Below are 19,601 nucleotides of genomic sequence, written 5' to 3'. Positions count from 1 at the left end.
ACACAAAAACTAAAATCAGCTCTCAATCTATTGTTCTTTTACTTTGTTCTTAATATCCTTCTTGTTTTTGCTACCAGATAAGCTAAAGTCATAAGCCAGGCTTGTATTTCCATTAAGTTTATTTTATAATCTCATTTCAGTTGTTATGTCTTTCATATTTTGGATCAAACTAATTCACGTCTATAAACCACGTTATAAATTCAACTATACTATTTTACGGGTAAACAGTTTGGCGCCTACCGTGGGGCATAGACAATTGTGTAATTGCTATGATCCATTCATCTGTTACTAAAGAATTTTGATTCCTTTCTTACCAAAAAATCAAATATGGAAGCTAACAACGTCAACAATTCCTACAACGTTGGAGCACAGAATGAACGTGAGGATGAGTTCCAACGTGATGACTCAACCAGCGAAACCCGCAATGAAGAAGATAAAACAACTCCAGTTCATGAAGGTAAAAATCCTCGACATGTGATAAGTCCAACTCCAGATGATGCGGATGATGAACACGTTGTTGAAACGGTCCAAATCTTGAGAGAGAAACAAAGGGCAATTATAGATCACCTATCAAGACAAGATCAGGTGATGACGGAGTTGAAACAAGCGTTTTTAGGTGCTTTCAATAATTCTAATGGTAGAGCTCAAATTCCTCCCAGTGTCCTTGAAAATCAAACAATTCAAAGAACCGATAACGATGCTCCAGGGGAAGAGTTCAGTTTTAACGAGGCAGGAGGTACCAGTAGTGGATCTGGGAATGACAACAACGCAATCGACCATTTCAAAACCGAGCTCATGAGATTCACGAGGGAAATAAATGAACTAATGGACTAAAATGCTAAAGCATTCCATGCTCGGATGGATCAGATTCCGGGAGCACTGCCGGTGTTAAAGAAACCAAATTCCAAGAAATATACTCAGTTTCCATTCAAACCAAGTGCGACACTAGAGTTGATCCCGAAAAAATTCAAGGTGCCAGATATTCTGAAGTATGATATGACTTAGGATCCACAGGAATATATCACGACCTACACTACGGATATAAAGGGAAATGACCTGGCTCAGCACGAGATAGAATCTGTCTTGTTGAAGAAATTTGGCGAAACCCTGACAAAGGGTGCCTTAACTTGGTATTCTCTTTTACCAGAGCATTCTATTGATTCTTTTGAAATGCCTGCAGATTCGCTTATTAAAGCTCATGCTGGAGCAAGAGAGGTCCAATAAAGGAAGGTTGATTTATTCAGAATATCCCAAGAAGAATCCGAATTATTGCGAGAGTTCGTGATCCAGTTTATGAAGGAAAGGATGATGTTACCGGCAGAACCGGATGAGTGGGAAGCGGAAGCATTTACAAAAGGTCTCAATCTGTTGAGTTCCAATGCCTCCAGGTACTGAAGGAAAGCTTGCTAGAATTCCAAGTAACCACAAGGACCGATGTTCACAATCGCTACGAGTCAAAGATCAGAATTGAATATGATCAATTTGGTTCTTCGGTGTCTTTCAAAGGATGAAATCATGATTGGAACCAAGATAAATTCAAAATTGATTTTGATGCAGATCGGAGGTCCTCTAGGAATTGTTTTCAACCATACGAAAGGGCCGATGGGAGAGGAAATAAAGGTTTTCATTTTTCAGATAGGTTCGCTTCCTATAAAAGAGCGAATCGTGGTCGAAGTAACAGATCCTTGTAGGAGAAAGAGGTATCGAGGTCCCGAGATTCAACATATCTCAAGTTATCCTACTACAACTTTAACATCAACTTGGTAGAAGTTGTATCGGTTATGAGGAATATTAAAGAAGCTAGGTTCCTGATACCAAACTGATCGGATCCTAGCTAGAGGTATCCTAGTCTATAGTGTGAGTTCCGTGGAACTCACGGTCACAGGACTGCCAACACCTTCGTGAAGAGGCAACAACATTGTTGAAGAATGGTCACCTAAGAGAATTTTTAATTGACCGGGCCAAGAGTAATTATGGAATAAATTGGGATGTCGCACAACCATCAAAACCGGTTACAGAGTCACCTCGTATGCCCATAAACATGATCTTCGATGGAGAAAAAGTAAATGGGGTGACATTTTTGGCAACAAAGAAGATGAATATATTGGTAACTCATGGACAGAGGATCAGAGAAGTTTCAGAAGTTGACATTACCTTTATAGGAGAGGATGCTGATGGACTTCTTCTGCCACACAACGATGCTCTGGTAATTTTTCTTAATGTTTTAGATTTTAAAATTAAATGTGTGTTGGTTGATCCAGGAAGTTCAGCCAACATCATACAATGGAGAGTTTTGGAGCAAGCAAAGTTAACCGAAAACATAGTTTCGGCAACAAAGATTCTAACCAGGTTCAACTTAACAAGTGTAATTGTAACGACCCGACTGATCGTTTTGAGCATTTGCACTTCACTTAGTGTTTGAGGGCATGAGTAGCTCCGTATGATATATTATAACTTGTGTGTATCATCAGTTTCGAATTTTGGATAATTCAGAATTAGTTTGGAAGAATGAATTTCATGTTTGAAGCATTAAGCTGGAAGAGTTGACCAAGTTGGACTTTTGTGTATTTGACCCCATAATGGAATTTTCATGGTTTCGTTAGGCCCGGATGGCGATTTTGATGGTAGGCTATAATTACATATTTTAGTCGCTTATTGCACTCTAATTCACTGCTCTTTATTCATGTTTGAGCTTTAATCGATAGTATTTTGCACTTATTATTTGTTTTATGCCTTGTAGAAGTGATTATGAGCTATCTAGATGTTATGGAATGAATTCGAGCTATTTGGAGCATTGAAGTCTGAATAAAAGCCCAAGAAATTAAGTTGGGATCATGTTCGGGGGTTGAGGACCAAGTCAGGACGTAAAATATTGAGATTTGATCTGTACTCTGAGAATCTCCACTGTTGCAGTACGTGGGGCACCGCGCTTGTGCAATTTCATGCTGTTTGTTAGAACTTAGTTATCTATATTTTCCCACTAATGCCCTACATGGCACATTGCCCCATGCAGCGCGCCTGCACAAGTTTTACAGAGTGATTTTCCTATTTCGGCTAGGAGACGGTATTTTCGTCTCGGCCCAACCCTACTTGGTATAAATACATGGAAACATGTTATTTTCTAAAATTTTGACACATATTCGACCTAAGAAGGCTAAAGAGGAGTTGGAAGAACACGAGCACAAGGATTTCATCATTCCTTCCTCACTCAAGATAAGAGTTTGGATTGAATTTATGTTTTCCTCTACTTTAACTTTATTTGTGATGAATTACTCCATATCTATGGAGTAGTTCCCCTTTAGGGTTTGATTGATTTGGTATATTGATGATTGTTTGTGGATTATAACTCTAGTTTTATGTATTGAAGTATTTTTGGATGATTTAATCGTTGCATCTATATTCACTTGTTCATGTAATCGAGAGAGGCATAACTTGTGATATCTTTGCATTATATTATTGGTTGAGTTCATTAATTCTTCTTAGTAGTCGAAAGAAGCTAGTTAAATCATTGATTAAACCTAGTTATGAGGATAATCGAAAGAGGTTCTCCTAAAGACCAATCCACTACACATTCTTCCATATCTTCACGTGCTTAAATTGGTTCATCATGTGAGGTTAAGACTTAATCAAGAGAAGAGTTTTTTGCTGAACGTTTGAACTTATAATTAAGTGAATTCATGAGACTCACTTAAATATTAGAAGTGAATTACCTTGAGTTAGATTCCAAACAATTATCTTGCATCTATCCTATCAACGCCTATCTTCTCCCATTGATAACTTCCTTGCTTACCTTTGTTGTGATTGTCATTAGTAAAGAGTTTTAGCTTCTTAGTTAATTTTAGTTAGACGTCTTATAATCGCAATTGTTGATCATCTTGGGTAGCAACTAAGCTAGAAACTACAAGAATACTATTCAAATTCAATCCCTGTGGATACGATATTATACTATACTATATTTGACTAGCGAGCATAATTTAAGTGTATGTTTTGAGCTCGTTAAATTTTAGCGTTGTTGCCGGGGATTGGCAATCAATAGTGTTTAAAATAGTTTTTTTAATTCAAATACATCACTAGGATTTTTTCCTAGTGATGTGTTTATTAATAATAATCAAAATAAAATAAATGTGTCTGGAGGTCTCACACAATGAAAAAGTGTAAAAAATGAAAGTACATGAAGCTTATTACCAAAGTCATGTGTGAAGCACTCCTTTGATAGTACAAAATTAACTAAGAACCATAATCCTTGAGCCAGCCTATTTGAACTTGTGTCACAAAAGCTTCTTGAGTAGTTGCCTCCCTTTGCATCTGGTTTTGGGTATTTGTGTTTGGAATCTTGAACATTAGGCAACTCCACTAGCTCAATGTGACTGAAATATAAGCTTGACATGGACTGTCTTGCAAGCAAATTGTGCGCAAACCATTCCAATATGCACGTCTATGTCCCGGCAGAAGGTGTGTAGTTGGAGATTTGCCTCCATGTTACGCATTCATACCTTTTAATTCTTATAGATAACTTGCTATATCTATCTTCCTCATATATGATAGGTGCACCATGTACCTGGAAATTCCTCCAAAGATTATTAACTTGACCCGCACAAACATGTGAAGTCCCATTATCAAGCATACCTACATTGGGCATAAGGATTTTCTTACACGTGACAAAGACTATTGTGACTTGATGTACTCTGCTGGTATTACCTTGTGTGATCCTCAGGGAGTAGCAGATGCAAAGGAGTTTGCATTTTATAGTATCGTCCTCCCCGTTTCCACCATACTGGACATGTGTGTTGATCCAGATGTTAAGGCTAATGAGCAACCTTCTCTTTGCCTTATTGAGTGTGCTTTTGGACTGGCCTAAGTAGTGGTTGCACCTAAAGGGAATGATTTTCAAAGATACTAATACCACCCTAACAGGTTTGGCCAAAACATAGAGCCAAGCCCCCTCCAAAGTACCTGCAAAATCAGAAAACATGTTAGAGAAATATTCCTTCCTTCTCTCCTCCCTAAGTATTTGAGTTGGAAGTGTATCGTGATCTCTATCCCCTATTGTTTGCCTAATTCCTCCATGGTACATTCTCCTCTTCCTCTTAACTACAAGATTGTCCCCGTTACTCTTCATCTTATCTTCCAACTCCATCATCAATTAGCATTTATCTTGGCAGTTCTTATCATTAAGTAGAGTATTTGAAACTTGTCATTATTCAATATCCTTATCCCCTGTGTGTCCATTTCCCAAAAGGAATGCACCTATATAATGTGTTGCTGATCTAGTTTCAAATTAGCTAGATGATCAACTAACTTGTTACCTTCCCTCAACACATGAACAACCTGAAAAGCACCCTTAGGCAGTAGTGTTTTGATTTCATCTACTTGATTAGCTATGCTCCAAGGTGGTTCCCGGACTTTATCCATCACTCTCTTCATAAGTAAAGAATCAGTTTCAATTATGAATGGAGGAAATTGCATTTGAGTTATGTACCTTAGTGCCTCCAGAATAGCCTGTGCTTCAGCTATATTATTAGTTGCATCCTCAACTGCATCTGCCTGTGCATAAATAATATCTCTTATTCTATCCCTTATACCAAAGACATATGATGATCCTCCATTGTCACCTCTACATGCCCCATAATTATTGAATTTTATCCACACCACATGAGGTAATTCCCACAACACCTTAGTATACCTTAATTTAGGAATATGTTGTGATAGCTTCTCATGCAGGTCAGGCCAATTTGCAATAACTCCCTTAAAGTATGGTCTTCTCACCTTTAGCAGCATTTGAATTGAGGTTGAGATTTGAAAGATCAATCTATTTATAGACACATTCTTCCCATGCTTTCTAGAATTTCTCTTCTTCCACAAGTTCCAAACAATCAAGCTTGGCATAGCTTGATTTAGTGCCTTCAAGATTGTATTAACAGGTTTGCTCCACCATTCATTTATCACTTGCACAAGTTGCTTCCCATCTGTTCTAATCCCTGCAGGTGCACAAAAATACTTCCAAACATATCTTGCAGCTGGTGATGTTAGAAACACATGCGGCAGTGTCTCTTTTTTAGGAAGACTTTTCCTTGTTTATCTTCTAACCTGAAGCTGCCTCATATTCCTCTAACACATTCATGATAAGCTGTACTGCCCCATAGTGAGAAGAACAGAGGATAATAGTATCATCAGCATAGGAAACCTATAAAGTTTGGGTTGTCAAACAATGCATCTAAGGCTCTCCCAAACACTTCAGTTGCTAGAATAAATAATGTAAGAGAAAGTGGATCCCCTTGTTTAACACATTAGCATTGAGTACTAGTTGTTGGAGACTAGCCTGAATATCAAATCAATGAAAATCTCACAAAACCTCATCTACCTCAGTACCTTAGTTAGGAATAACCATGAGACTCTATCATAAGCCTTTGCCATGTCCAATTTGATTACTACATTAGATGGCTTCCCTCTCAATCAAATATCAGTTATGATCTCTTGAGTTAATAAGATATTCTCCTCAATGCTTATTCCTTTGACAAAACCTGCCTGATTAGGAGAAATTAAAGAAGGCAGAAACCTCTCATGGATCACTCTAGATATGATCTTGTTGGAGAAGTTGCTCAAACTGATTGGCCTCATGTCTGAAAATATAGCAACATTCTTCTTCTTTGGAAGCAACACAAGGTTTGTGTGAGTGATGAATTTTGGGTGTTTTGCACCACAGAAGAAGGCTCTAACCATATTAAGCATATCCTGGCATATAACCTCCCAGCTAGCATGATAAAACTGGCCAGTGAATCCATCTAGACCACTAGTAGTATCACCATTTAATCCAAAAACTGGTACCTTAATCTCCTCCATGGTTGGTTCTTCCCACAACTTTGCATTCTGATCATGAGACACCATCATAAGAACATGCTGAATGGTATCAAAGTTAGTAGGAATTCTTTATTCAGTGAAATGAACCTGGAAAAACTCCACTGCCTCCCTTGCCATATCTTCTTGTGATTCAAGCCAATTGTCATTTTCGTCCAAAATTCTGGATACCTGTAGACTTTTCCTCTTGCCTCTCAAATGAGCATGAAAGAACTTAGTATTTCTATCACCATCCTTAAGCCACTGCATTCTAGCTTTTTGTCTCCAAAACTCTTCTTCAAGATGATAATACATATTAAGATCTGCTTCTACATTGTGCAACTTAGCTCTATTCTGAGCGAGATTCAATTCAAACTCAATCTCATGCACCTTAATAATATCCTCTAATGCTGCAATTTGTTTGAATATGTCTCCAAATGTATCATTGCTCCAAGCTACCAATTCTATCTTCAGCTTACTTTGGAATAAAATAAAGGGATAAGGTCTAGATTTATCCCTCTACTATAGTATATTATTTATATTTTTCACTCGTTATATTTTTCGTCCATTTCAATCTTTACCGTTAACAAACTTTTCAGATTTGCCTCTAACCCTAACGGACTTACATTGTGGCAGTCAACCCCTCTAATGTTTCTCCATGTCAGCTGCCAAGTCACGTACCCTACCAAATTAATAAGTAAAAAACAAAACCTAAGGCGAAAAGTCGATGGTAATTCAAGAAAACTCAAAGTGTCCCAAAATGTATTTCAACACTAAAATTGAAGAAATACTTTGGCATGGAGCTCATATTTTCATAATTAATTACCCATTATCTAAATTATATCAGCTCATCGAAAGAAACTAAACAAGAATTAGCAAGAAAACAAAAAAAAGGTCAAATTCTTTTTTTTTCGTTACCTGCTCTCTAAGTCAAATTTTACTGCCATTTCTACATATCTTGACTTCACACCCATATCTAACAAACATTTATATATAGAGGGAGAGATATGGGAAATTCATTGGGTGCTCGGCGTCAGGGGAACGACTGGTATCGGCGGCGAGAGACGGTGATTACGTAGCAGCAAGGATGTTGCTTGATTGTAATCCATGCCTCTCCAAATACTCTACTTTTGCTGGTCTCAATTCCCCTCTTCATTTTGTTGCTGCCAAAGGCCACATCAACGTATTTTCTTTTCCCCTCTTTTTGTCTTTTCTTTTTCTTTTTCATCTCTAATTTCCTTTGTATGATATATTTTGAAACAATTTTATATTGTTGTATGTTGCTTGAGAATGGTGCTAACATAAATTTGCGGTCTAGTTGGTTTTAATTTGGTGGGACCGTGTGACTTGGCAGCTAACATAGATAAAATTTAAAGGGATCGATTGCCACAGTGTAAGTCAGTTAGGGTTAGGGACAAATCTAAAAAGTTTGTTAACGGTAGGGGCTAAAATGAATGAAAAGTATAACGGATGGCAAATGTAAACAATATAATATAGTAGAGGGGCAAATCCGGACCTTTTCTCTAAAATAAATTGAAGCCAAGATCATACAATGCACATGTGTCCACACAATGTGCAAAGTCTTCTACTTCATTCAGGTACACAGGCAAGCCCCCATATTTCTCCTCCTCAGATAGAATCACATTGAGACTCCATATCTGAAGCTAAGTGATACATGGACTCCCAAAGCTCAATTCTTTCTATAGCATCACATTTGGGATACATGGAATCTGAGCAAGGAGTTATATGTTTGAAATAGTTTGTAGTACTAATTCAGAAATTTTCTTTTTATTTTATTTTATTTTTCTCTTTTTACGTTTGGTGTTCTTTAACTGTGCGCAGGTTACGGGTTTAGGTTGGTGCATGACTCGAGCTTCTGTGAAAGTAGTGCTACTATACGAGCCAGAGTTAGAAACAAAACTACGACAACTAAGGAAGGAAAACGATCTCACCGAAAAGTTAGAAAAGGTTGAGCAATCCTCAACCCAAGAAACAATGGCCGGAATGGTGATGATAATATAGATTTAGCTGCAAGAGAGGCATCCCAACAACGAGAAAAAGTTGTACGGGATGCTGAGGAAGCAGTTATTAGAGATGCACCGAACATCTATGAAGAAGAGATGTGTCACAGACTTAATCAACATCAACACTTGATTGCAGACCAGTTTGGAAATATAACTCCCAGGCCTAGGACATCACTTGGAAGTTATGATAGACCGGTCTACAATCAAGTATTATCCAGTGTTAGACCACCTCTAATTGCAACAAACAATTTCAAGTTGAAGCAAGGGTTTCTTCAAACCCTTCAGAATTGTTGTGTTTTCTGAGGGAAGCCAGACAAAAATCCAAACACGTATCTAATGGACTTCGAGGAGATTATGAACATCTTTTAATACAATGGGATGTCATAAGATACAGTGTACTTAAGGGTATTCCCCTTTTCACTTAAAGATGATGCTAAGGAGTGGCTTCGGGTTTGCCCAGTGGATCGATTAGAACTTGGGAGGAGATGACTAGAAAATTCATTGATAAATATTTATCCTCAGCTAAGACGAGCAAGATTAGAAGAGAAATCCATAACTTCTGCCAGAAAGAGACTGAAACTATTTTTGAAGCATGGGAGAGGCTTAAGGAGATAGTTAGAAAGTGTCAACATAGCGAAATTGAACTCTGGATGCAACTCCAGGATTTTTGAAAAGGATTGACACCGACCTCGTGTAGAACATTGAGCAATGCAGTCGGAGGCCCTTTGATGATGAAGACTCCAGAGGAAATAGTTATAATTCTTGATGAGTTATATGAAGATGCTAATCAGTGGCCCTCTGAGAGTGCTGAAAGAAGAAGATCAACTGGTGTTCACCAAGTTGATGCTAATACATTTGTGCAGGTACAACGTGATACCATGGCTAAATAAATACGAAAGCTGACCTTAGCCTAGATACAAAATGAGCCTCACGCAGCTTGGGATATATGTGAAAGAGGACACCCTACTCGTGAGTGTCAAGCCTCAATTGAGAAAGTGAATGCTGTGGGAAATTATAATGCAATGGGTCAGAGGCACCCTGGTTTTTCATGGAGTTCACTTGGGGGTACTGCAAATGCATGGCAATAAAATAACTCTAGACCCCAGGGACAAGGAGCTCCAGCATACCAAAATCAACAAAGGAAGCAATATCAGCCTCAACAACCCATTCAACCTGGTCTAGAGGATCTAATAAAGGCTTTCATTAACAAGACAGATGAGAGGCTGGACGCCCATTGAGCAACTATCAAAGAACATGGCACTGGTTTTGAAACCTAGAGAAACAAGTGGGACAGATTGCAACAATATTATCTGAGAGGGCTCCAGGAACTCTCCTTACTAATATTGAGAGAAATTATAAAGAAACAGTGAATGCTGTAACTCTGAGAAGTTGGCAAGTGTTAAAAGATCCCACCCCGATCCAAAACGGTGTGAAACTTGAAAAAGGAAGTGGGGAGCAGCTGACAAGTGATGTTGAAAAGAAGAAGAAAGGCCATACGAAAGCTGAGAAGAAGAAGAAGAAGGAAGAAAATTCGATAAGGGAGGACCCTGAAGAGAGTGAGCATATGCCTGTGCTACCTTTCCCTCAAAAGTTATGTAGAGAAAAGTTGGATAAGCAGTTTGGGAGATTTATGGATGTGCTGAAACAGGTTCATGTAAACATACCATTCACAGAAGTGCTGTCACAAATGCCTGCTTATGCCAAATTCTTGAAGGAGATCCTTACAAAGAAGAGAAAGATAGAGGAGACCTCAGTAGTCAAGTTCACAGAGCATTGCAGTGTGATATTGCAAAACAAACTCTCACAAAAATGTGGAGATCCAGGGAGTTTTACTATTCCTTGCTCATTAGGAACTATCAATTTTGATAAATCATTATGTGATTCTGGTGCCTCAACTAACTTAATGCCTCTATCTATTTATAGGAATCTGGAGAATGAGATAGGAAAGATAAGGTCAATGCCAATATCTTTGCAGCTGGCGGACAAAACGACTTTAATACCCGAGGGGATAGTGAAATATGTATTAGTTCGGGTGAATAAGTTCGTATTTCCTGTAGACTTTAAAGTGGTAAATTTGGAGGAGAACAAGGAGGTCCCCCTCATCCTAGGAAGACCATCCTTAGTGACGGAAAGAGTAATATTGGATATACACGAGAGAAAGCTCATGCTTAGAGTGGTTGATGAGACTGTGACTTTTGAGATGAATGTAGCAAGGGGGCACACCAAGAAACACTAGCTACAAGTGTTGAGTGGAAAATGAAGGACTCGAAAGAGAAGGTTGTAGTGAGCGAGAAAGATAAGTGTGGGGTGTACCCCAAAAAGGCTGAGAGGAAGTTGTCTGCATGGATGTGTGCATTAGTTCGGGTGCGAGGAATGGAGCCCGACTTCGACTCAGACCCCGACTAGATGTCAGGGAAGTTTTCTTTACCTTATGCTTTTTAATTGTGTATCATGGGGACATTCCACAACTTAAAGTGTGGGGTAGGGGATATCTGTATGTATGTATGTTTGTATGTATAGTAGCTTTATTTTTGTTAGTTGTAGTAGCTAGAGATAGAAAATAATTGAAAAAAACCATAAAAATCTGAACAAATTTTGATTTTTCCCGACGATGGATATCATCGACAGGTTTCTTGAGGGATTAAAGTCGAAAGAAAAAAGACAAAAAGATTTGCTTTTGTTAGATAGTGTATTAATTTCCCCTTGGTTTTTCTTTGTGCTGCAGTTCTTTTCCAAGGGTTTTGTTTGAACCGGGTGTAGTTAGTTTTTTTTTGTAGAGTAGTAGGAAGCCTTGTGATATGATTTGAATTGAAAGAAATATCTCTTAACTTTATTATACCTTGAAAATAGTAAGTTCTTTAGTTGTGACGCTTAGGCTTAGTTTTTGACTCATGTATAAATACCTTAAATTGAAGGATCTTAACTTTTCTTAACTGATTTGACTAGAGCGTCTTGATAGTCCAATCCTAAGTGAGTTATGTGCCATGTTTGTGTGAGGTTTTGTGTATTCTTTGCATTGCATTTGATTTCTGGAACTTGCCCTGTGTGTTTGCAAAGCGAAATAGTAGTTTATTCAGTCTTGGAAGTGACATAGGCATTTCTTTGTTGAACCAGATATATGCTTTTACCCACCAAATTGTTATGTATCATAGTTAACCCCTTTGAGCCTGTAATATTATTTCTTTTGCAACCACATTACAAGCCTTACCCATTTGGTTGAATTGACCATCTATTTGAACATTTACCTCTCGTGAGTACTTGAATTCTTTATAAACTTTGTAAAAGTTAAAGTGTGGGTTGGTTGGTTTGGTTTTTGAGTGGAACTATTGAAATAAGGAGAAAGGTACAATGAATTGAAAAAGTAAGAGCCAATTGAATTGGAAAAGAAAGAAAAAATAAGTGTATGATTGTGGAAAATATTCCTTGATAGTGGTAACTTGATGTAATTGTGCATAAAGACGTCGGGAGTTAATGTATATTGATTTGAAGGTGGAGTTATGGTTTGACATAAGTGTGGGGTTTTGAACAATGATATGTATGTATTAAAGTTCTTAGGGAGGTGTAGTCACTCTTATATCCAAATGTATCCTACCCATCCCGCAGCCTACATTACAACCAATGAAAGTCCTACTTGATCCTTGACCGAATGAGCTGAACTAGTAGAGTAGTACACTACGGGCAAGCCTAGGATACGTTTCTTGTGGAATATGAATGTTGTTTCTGAGAGTGAGTGAAGTCTTTATATCTTGAGTTCCTGATTGTTCTTAAATTTTATTGTGTGTGGAACTACTCTTTATTGTTGTATGAGAGAACTTGATTCATAAAGGAAATGTAATGTCGTTGACCTCTGTGTTAGAGTAAGTGAGCGAGTTGTGAAAAATGCGTGGTGCTTTTGTGTCAAATCTTGAGGTTAGGATGTTACGGTATTGTGCTTAGTCTATTTTAAATATTTTTGGTGTGATGATTTATTAGAGTTGCTGAAAAAAGTCATATCTATATGAAGTGTAGTTTGATTGCTCGAGGACGAGCAATGGTTTAAGTGTGGGGAGTTGATGGTAGGATATAATTACGTATTTTAGTCGCTTATTACACTCTAATTCACTGCATTTTATTCATGTTTGAGCTTTAATCGATAGTGGTTTGCACTTATTGTGTGTTTTATGCCTTGTAGGAGTGATTTAGAGCTATCTAGGTGTTATGGAATGAATTCGAGCTATTTGGAGCTTTGAAGGCTGAGTAAAAGCCCAAGGGATTAAGCCGGGATCATGTTCGGGGGTCGAGGACCAAGTCTGGATGTCAAAAATTGAGATTTGATCCGTACTCTTTGAAATCTCCACTACCGCGGTGTGTGGGGCGGCGCGCGTGTGCAATTTCCTGCTATCTGTCAGAACTTAGCTCTCTGAATTTCCCCACTAATGCCCTGCATGGCGCGTTGCCCCATGCGGCGCGCTTGTGCAATCTTATAGAGTGATTTTCCTATTTCGGCTAGGAGAAGGTGTTTTCACCTGGTCCCGACCCTACTTGTTATAAATACATGGAAAACGTTATTTTCTGGACTTTTGAGACATATTCGACCTAAGGAGGAGTTGGAAGAACACGAGCACAAGGATTTCATCACTCCTTCCTCACTCAAGACAAGAGTTTGGATTGAATTTATATTTTTCTCTATTTTAACTTTATTTGTGATGAATTGCTCCATATCTATGAAGTAGTTCCCCTTTAGGGTTTGATGGATTTGGTATATTGATGATTGTTTGTGGATTATAACTCTAATTTTATGTATTGAAGCATTTTTGGATGATTTAATCGTTGCATCTATATTCACTTGTTCATGTAATCGAGAGAGGTATAACTTGTGATATCTTTGCATTATATTGTTGGTTGAGTTCATTAATTCTTCTTACTAGTCGAAAGATACTAGTTGAGTCATTTATTAAACCTAGTTAGGAGGATAATAGAAAGAGGTTCTCCTAAAGATCAATCCACTACGCATTTTTGCATATCTTCACGTGCTTAAATTGGTTCATCTTGTGAGGTTAAGACTTAATCAAGAAAGGAGTTTTTGCTGAACGTTTGAACTAATAATTGAGTGAATTCGAGAGACTTGCTTAAATATTTGAAGTGAATTACCTAGAGTTAGATCCCAAACAATTATCTTGGACTTATCCTATCAACCCCTATCTTCTCCTATTGATAACTTCATTGCTTACCTTTGTTGCGATTGTCATTAGTTAATAGCTTTAGCTTCTTAGTTAATTTTAGTTAGACCTCTTATAATCTCAATTATTGATCATCTTGGATAGCAACCAAGCTAGAAACTACAAGAATATTGTTTAAATCCATTCCATGTGGATACGATATTATATTATACGATATTTGACTAGCGAGCATAATTTAAGTGTATGTTTCAAGCTCGTCATGTGTATCCTCGATTTCAGTTTTTGGGTGATTCAGAATTAGTTTGGAAGAATGAATTTCATGTTTGAAGCATTAAGTTGGAAGAATTGACCAAATTTGATTTTTGTGTATTATCGTTAGGCCCGGATGGCGATTTTAGACTTGGGCCTATGCCCAGATTTGCATTTGGGGTGTTTCTAGAAGGTTTCGACACTATTTGGCGAAAGTTAAAATGTGAAGGTTTGAAATGCTCATAAGTTTGACCGGGAGTTGAATTCAATGTTATCGGGTTCAGATTTTTGTTCCGGGAGTTGGAATAGGTTCGATATGTAAGTTGGAACTTGTAGGCAAAGTTTGGATTCATTCTATATTGGTTAGGCTTGAATCAGATGCTTGGTTCGAAGTTTATAAACTTAAGATATTGATCTTGATCAACGATGTAGTTTTGATTATGTGTGATTTGAGGCCTTGAATAGGTCCGTAATACGTTTTGCGACTTGATGGTATGTTCGGACGGGGTGCCGAGGGGCTCGGGTGAGTTTCGGGGTGGTTTCAGACCATTTGTAGGCCATTTTTAGTTGTTGGTATTTGGCCACAAGGGTGTGCATTGCGATCGCGGACTTTGGGTCGCGTTCGCGAAGAGCAAATTGCTTTTTTGGGCACTGTGAATCGCGATCGCGATCGCGGAAGCCTTTTCGCGATCGCATATAAGAAAATTCTGTTGTCACTGACCCCATTTTGGAAGCTTATATCTTGTAATCTGTAAGGAATTTGGAGATAATCCAAAAATGAAAGTTGTAGCCCTTTATGCCTAATTTTTAGAAAATCAATCTTTTGGTATTTGGAGTATTGTAATAAATGTTATGGCTGATGCATTACAAGCTATTTGAGAAGTGTTTCGGAAGGGTAATGGAAATTTGTTCATCGCGATCGGGAGAAAATAGCCGCATTCGCGAAGGGTAAAATGTGTGTTGGAAAATGTTTTAATCGCGATCGTGAGGTTGTTGACCGCGATTGCGAAGGGTACCTCTGGATCAATGTTTAAAGTACTCTATTTCGAAGGTCTGGTCATTTTATCATATTTTGAGGTATGGAGCTCGGATATGGGTGATTTTGGAGGCGATTTCACCACATGGATTGGGGTAAGTATTTTCTACTCGGTTTTGATTATATTTCATGAATCTATCTTCGATTTTAGCATTTGAATTATGAATTTTAAAGAGAAATTGGGAGTTTTTGTCTAAACTTTCCTAAAGTGAAATTTTGAGTTTTGAACATCAATGCAGAGTCAGATTTGAGTGAAATTAGAATGGTTGGACTCGTAATTGAATGAGTTGTTAGATTTTCTATGTTTTATCGGGTTCCGAGGTACGGTCCCAGGTTTGAGACTTTGAGTAAACAAGTAAAGATTCGACCTTTATCATTTAAGATTATTTTCTTATGCATTATTTGATCTTTTTTAGTTGCTTTTGGCTAGTTTTGAGCCAGTCGGAGGTTGATACACGTAGGTTGGCATTTCTAGAGTGTCGTTTGGCTTGCTCGGTATTTGTCTTTACTTTTTTGAGGTAAGTATCTTATCTAAACTTGGCCAAAGCATTAGTTGCCTGAATTATTTGTGATAGCTACGCGCTATGGGGTTGAGCCCATGTGCGAGCACCGTGATATTTATCCATGCTCGGGGTAGTGCTTAGGCTACGATATGCCTAGAGTTGACTGTTAAGCTTTATGTTATAATTTTTCTCAAATTTGTATCATTGTTGTGAACTATTTGAGCTATGTTTGAGATTATGAAGAGGCTAATTCCCTGAATAAACTTGATAACTGCTATTTATGTGATAAAATTGCCGATTTGAACTATGATAGGACACTTTGCACATGCCTACACTTTTGCATGTTATTATACCAGTCCAGAAGCATGAAATATGATAATTATTCATCATATATATGTGTTCATGTATACTTGCTTCTGTGTGATGTGATTTGGATAGGATTCATGTGACCACGTCGGGCGGATTGTATTGAATGCCTTTGACCATGCCAGGCGGATTGTGTTTTTATGCATGCGACCACGCCAGGTGGATTGTGTTGTTATGCTTGTGACAATGCCGGTCGGATTGTGTTATTATGCTTGTGACCACGCCAGGCGGATTATGTTGATATGCATGTGACCATGCATGGTGGATTGTGATATGGCCCATGACCATGCTAGGCGAATCCATCACATTGACCATGTGACCACACCAGACAGATTATGATATTGAGCATGTGACCACGCCAGGCTGGTAGCACGTTAAATTGGTTGTGCTTGTGTGTTGATAAGGATCCATCCCCCTAGGATCACCCTCTCATGTTTCTCTCTTGATGGTGTACACGCGAATTATGAGAAACCGACGGGTTTCTGGTTGATGTGAGATCTGGGAGAGCTGGTTACTGTTATTGGATCGGGTTGTACACCGCAATAGGCCTTATTGGCTTATGGTTATTTGATCGGGTTGCGTGCCACAACGGACTGTTATTTGGTTATTGCATTTCACCCTTATTTGCAATTTCCTTAACTTTTGCCTATTGTACTGGCATAACTTCTTTATATGCTGGATTGTTGACTGAGTAAAACACTTTAAAATAAAGAATTTTTAGCATCAAAGCGATTATACTTAAAATTTTCTGGATTTGATCATACAGTTGTTCTATACTTGTTGAAATTATGAACTGTACAGGCATTCATGAGTATCATTATAGTTTTTGCTTCTTGTACCTCATTGAGGTTAGTTAGGATACTTATTGAGTAAATGGGGTCGTTTGTACTCATCCTACACTTTTGCACATTGCGTGCGATCTTAGTGTTGATGCTGCTGTGTCTGGCGAGAGCTGGCTTTGGAGATGTACCTGTGTTCCAGTTATGGCTATCACTTATCCTTGGTAGCTTTAGATTTGAATTCTGTTCATGTATATTTCAAACATATGTTGTATTGATTTCATTTCAGTTTTGTAAATCTCTGTCTTAGTGGCTCATAACTTGTACTACCAGTCCTTGCAGAGTTTTATAAAAATTCAGTTATTTTATTTTTGACTCTTATCATTATCACTATATTGTGTTTTATTATTATTTGGCTTACCTAGCGGGTTGGGTTAGGTGCAATCACGATGGGTTGGATTTTAGGTTGTGACAAGTTGGTATCGGAGCTCTAGGTTCTTAGGTTTTACGAGTCATGAGAAAATGTCTAGTAGAGTCTTACGGATCGGTATGATGACGTCCATACCTATCTTCGAGAGGCTACAGGGTATTTAGGATAAACTTCCCATCTTTCTTTCCTTATTGTGAGGCATTTATTCATCTTGAAGTGTATCTCTTCGAATTCCTTCCACTCACTCGTATGCGTATGTGAGCGTTCGGTATTTGTTATGCATCGACGACTTGTGATTCCATGGATGAGGTGTGAGATGTGTTTTCTGTATTTTGTTGATGGGCTAGTCTAGAGGACTTGAGGCCAGGCTTAGACTGCATCTTAGGCTCGGTAGTTTCAGTTGTGTCAGCGCGTTCTTTTGAACTTATATGTCTGGTAATGTCCCTATGAGTGGAATTTATGGCTTGGTGAGTGGTTGGATGGCTATGTGATGAGTCTGATGTGATTGTCGTATGCGTTCAGATGGTTTGGATGTGGCAAGAAGAGTTTTCTTGGGATGTGGAAAGGATTATTGAATGGTCCTATGGATGTGTTATACAGTCTCGAGTTATGATCGTGTTGAGGGAACTTTCATGTCATTTATTTGTGGAACAAAGTAGATTCCTATGTCTTGTAGATATGTTTAGACTTAGGAAAATTAAGTGATTGCGTAGTAATTGTGGTTGTGAAAGGGTATAAGGAGATGTCAGTTTGAGGCTAAGTAGGTGGGTTATCGCCTGTGGGGTAATCTACGGATGTGTGATCCTCATGATGTTGTGTGGAGAGTTTCTTTCTACCAGTGAGTTATGTGTGATGCGCTTTGAATTTGTATCGGTGGTGAAACATGACCTGACTGTCACGAGGATGAGTGCGAGCTTAGCAGATAATTTGAGGCATTTTATGGGTTGTGTTACAAGAGCTTGTGAAGGATTTAGTTGAACCTCACTGTGGGATTATAGCAGTAATAGAGTATAGGTATTGTGAGTTATCAGATGTTTTATTCTATGGCTTTGAGCCACGTAGGGGAGTCTACCATCGATAATTTGATTGCATGGTTATGTGTTGTATTGGTTTCGGTCTGAGGCATACTTGTGGATTGGTTATGACTTGCAGAGGTTGGTTTTGAGAATGACTTGAATAAGGAATTTCTGGATGCATGATGTATTACACCTTATGGAAATATGGAAGCCTTGGAAATGTTATAGGGTTGCTGTTCGTGATGGATGTAATGTACTATGAAAAAGGATTCACTCGATTACATAGAGATGTGGATTACTTCTTTGTGTGTTATTGTGATAATGGGGCACATGTCGTTCGACCCATTTGGGCGGTGCAATTGAGATTTTAGCAAAGGGGATGACTCTTGAGAAGGTTCTAATGGATTCAAGATTTATATGTGGCAATTGAGAATTTTTCAAATTTGTATATGGCTAAGATATGGGATTTGTATCGGATGGTGTCGGGATTCGCGATACTTTTGTATCATTATGGATTCTATATTTCAGTATCATAGAGATTAACAAAACAACTTTATATTCACATCAGGTCTCTTCAGAGTGGGTATCTCGAATGCAGTATTATGGGTGTTTAAATAGGAATGCAACGACTCATGGTCCTTAGAGCGATGTGGTTTTATGTTAGGATCTCTCGTGGTTGAGCATTGAGTTAAGGGATGAAGTGTGCTAGCAAAGCAAAGTGTTAACTTGAAGGCAATTCAGAAGAAACTCGGAGGAAATAGGACAGCTTGGTAGTAGGTTAGATCAGTATGGTAATGGTATGCTCAGATTTTTTGGTTCTTACGATGTAATGAGTCTTTACAGGTGTTTTGTGGCAATACGCTTGGGTTTGGCGACCTGGGTGACTTAGTTGAGTTAGACGGATTCAGTTTTGATGGCTTGGTTACGTGCATATGGGTAGAGTTCTTGATGATTTCTACCACGTGTTGAGATGGATATTTTCTACCGGCATGAGGAGTATGTTATGTATTATGATTTCTCCTTGATGGGATAAATTGGAAGGTTTCTATCTAATTGAGTATGTAATCTGCTTATGACTCAGAGTTGATAATGAGGTTCTCGTATTTTCATATGATGGCCTGAGAGACGCTGTGCGTGGTGTGAGATTGGGATTTGCATGTGTAAGTATACAATTTAGTTTCAAAAGGAAGGTCATGAGTTTATGC

The 19,601-nt window shown here is 38.3% G+C and overlaps 2 protein-coding genes and 1 non-coding gene across 3 annotated transcripts; 1 reads left to right on the top strand and 2 right to left on the bottom strand.

Moving 5' to 3' along the window:
• Nucleotides 1-5,247: 5,247 nt before the first annotated feature.
• Nucleotides 5,248-6,414, bottom strand: LOC138906145 (uncharacterized). The gene is made up of 3 exons (XM_070194670.1): nt 6,370-6,414; nt 6,088-6,184; nt 5,248-5,978 (listed from the first exon to the last, which is right to left on the bottom strand). The coding sequence occupies exons 1-3, from the start codon at nt 6,412-6,414 to the stop codon at nt 5,248-5,250; spliced, it is 873 nt and encodes a 290-aa protein (XP_070050771.1).
• Nucleotides 6,415-9,391: 2,977 nt separating this feature from the next.
• LOC117280746 (small nucleolar RNA R71) lies at nt 9,392-9,495 on the bottom strand. Its single transcript, XR_004511320.1, has one exon. It is a non-coding gene; the product is annotated as a small nucleolar RNA R71 (small nucleolar RNA).
• A 94-nt stretch (nt 9,496-9,589) lies between these two features.
• LOC138906144 (uncharacterized) lies at nt 9,590-11,094 on the top strand. Its single transcript, XM_070194669.1, has 2 exons — nt 9,590-9,721; nt 10,153-11,094. The coding sequence occupies exons 1-2, from the start codon at nt 9,590-9,592 to the stop codon at nt 11,092-11,094; spliced, it is 1,074 nt and encodes a 357-aa protein (XP_070050770.1).
• Nucleotides 11,095-19,601: the final 8,507 nt, after the last annotated feature.

Source organism: Nicotiana tomentosiformis, chromosome 2 (assembly GCF_000390325.3).
Source record: "Nicotiana tomentosiformis chromosome 2, ASM39032v3, whole genome shotgun sequence".
In the NCBI taxonomy this organism is placed as follows: Eukaryota; Viridiplantae; Streptophyta; class Magnoliopsida; order Solanales; family Solanaceae; genus Nicotiana; species Nicotiana tomentosiformis.
The sequence above is the reverse complement of the archived record's forward strand: the minus strand, read 5'-3'. Positions and strand labels throughout refer to the sequence as shown.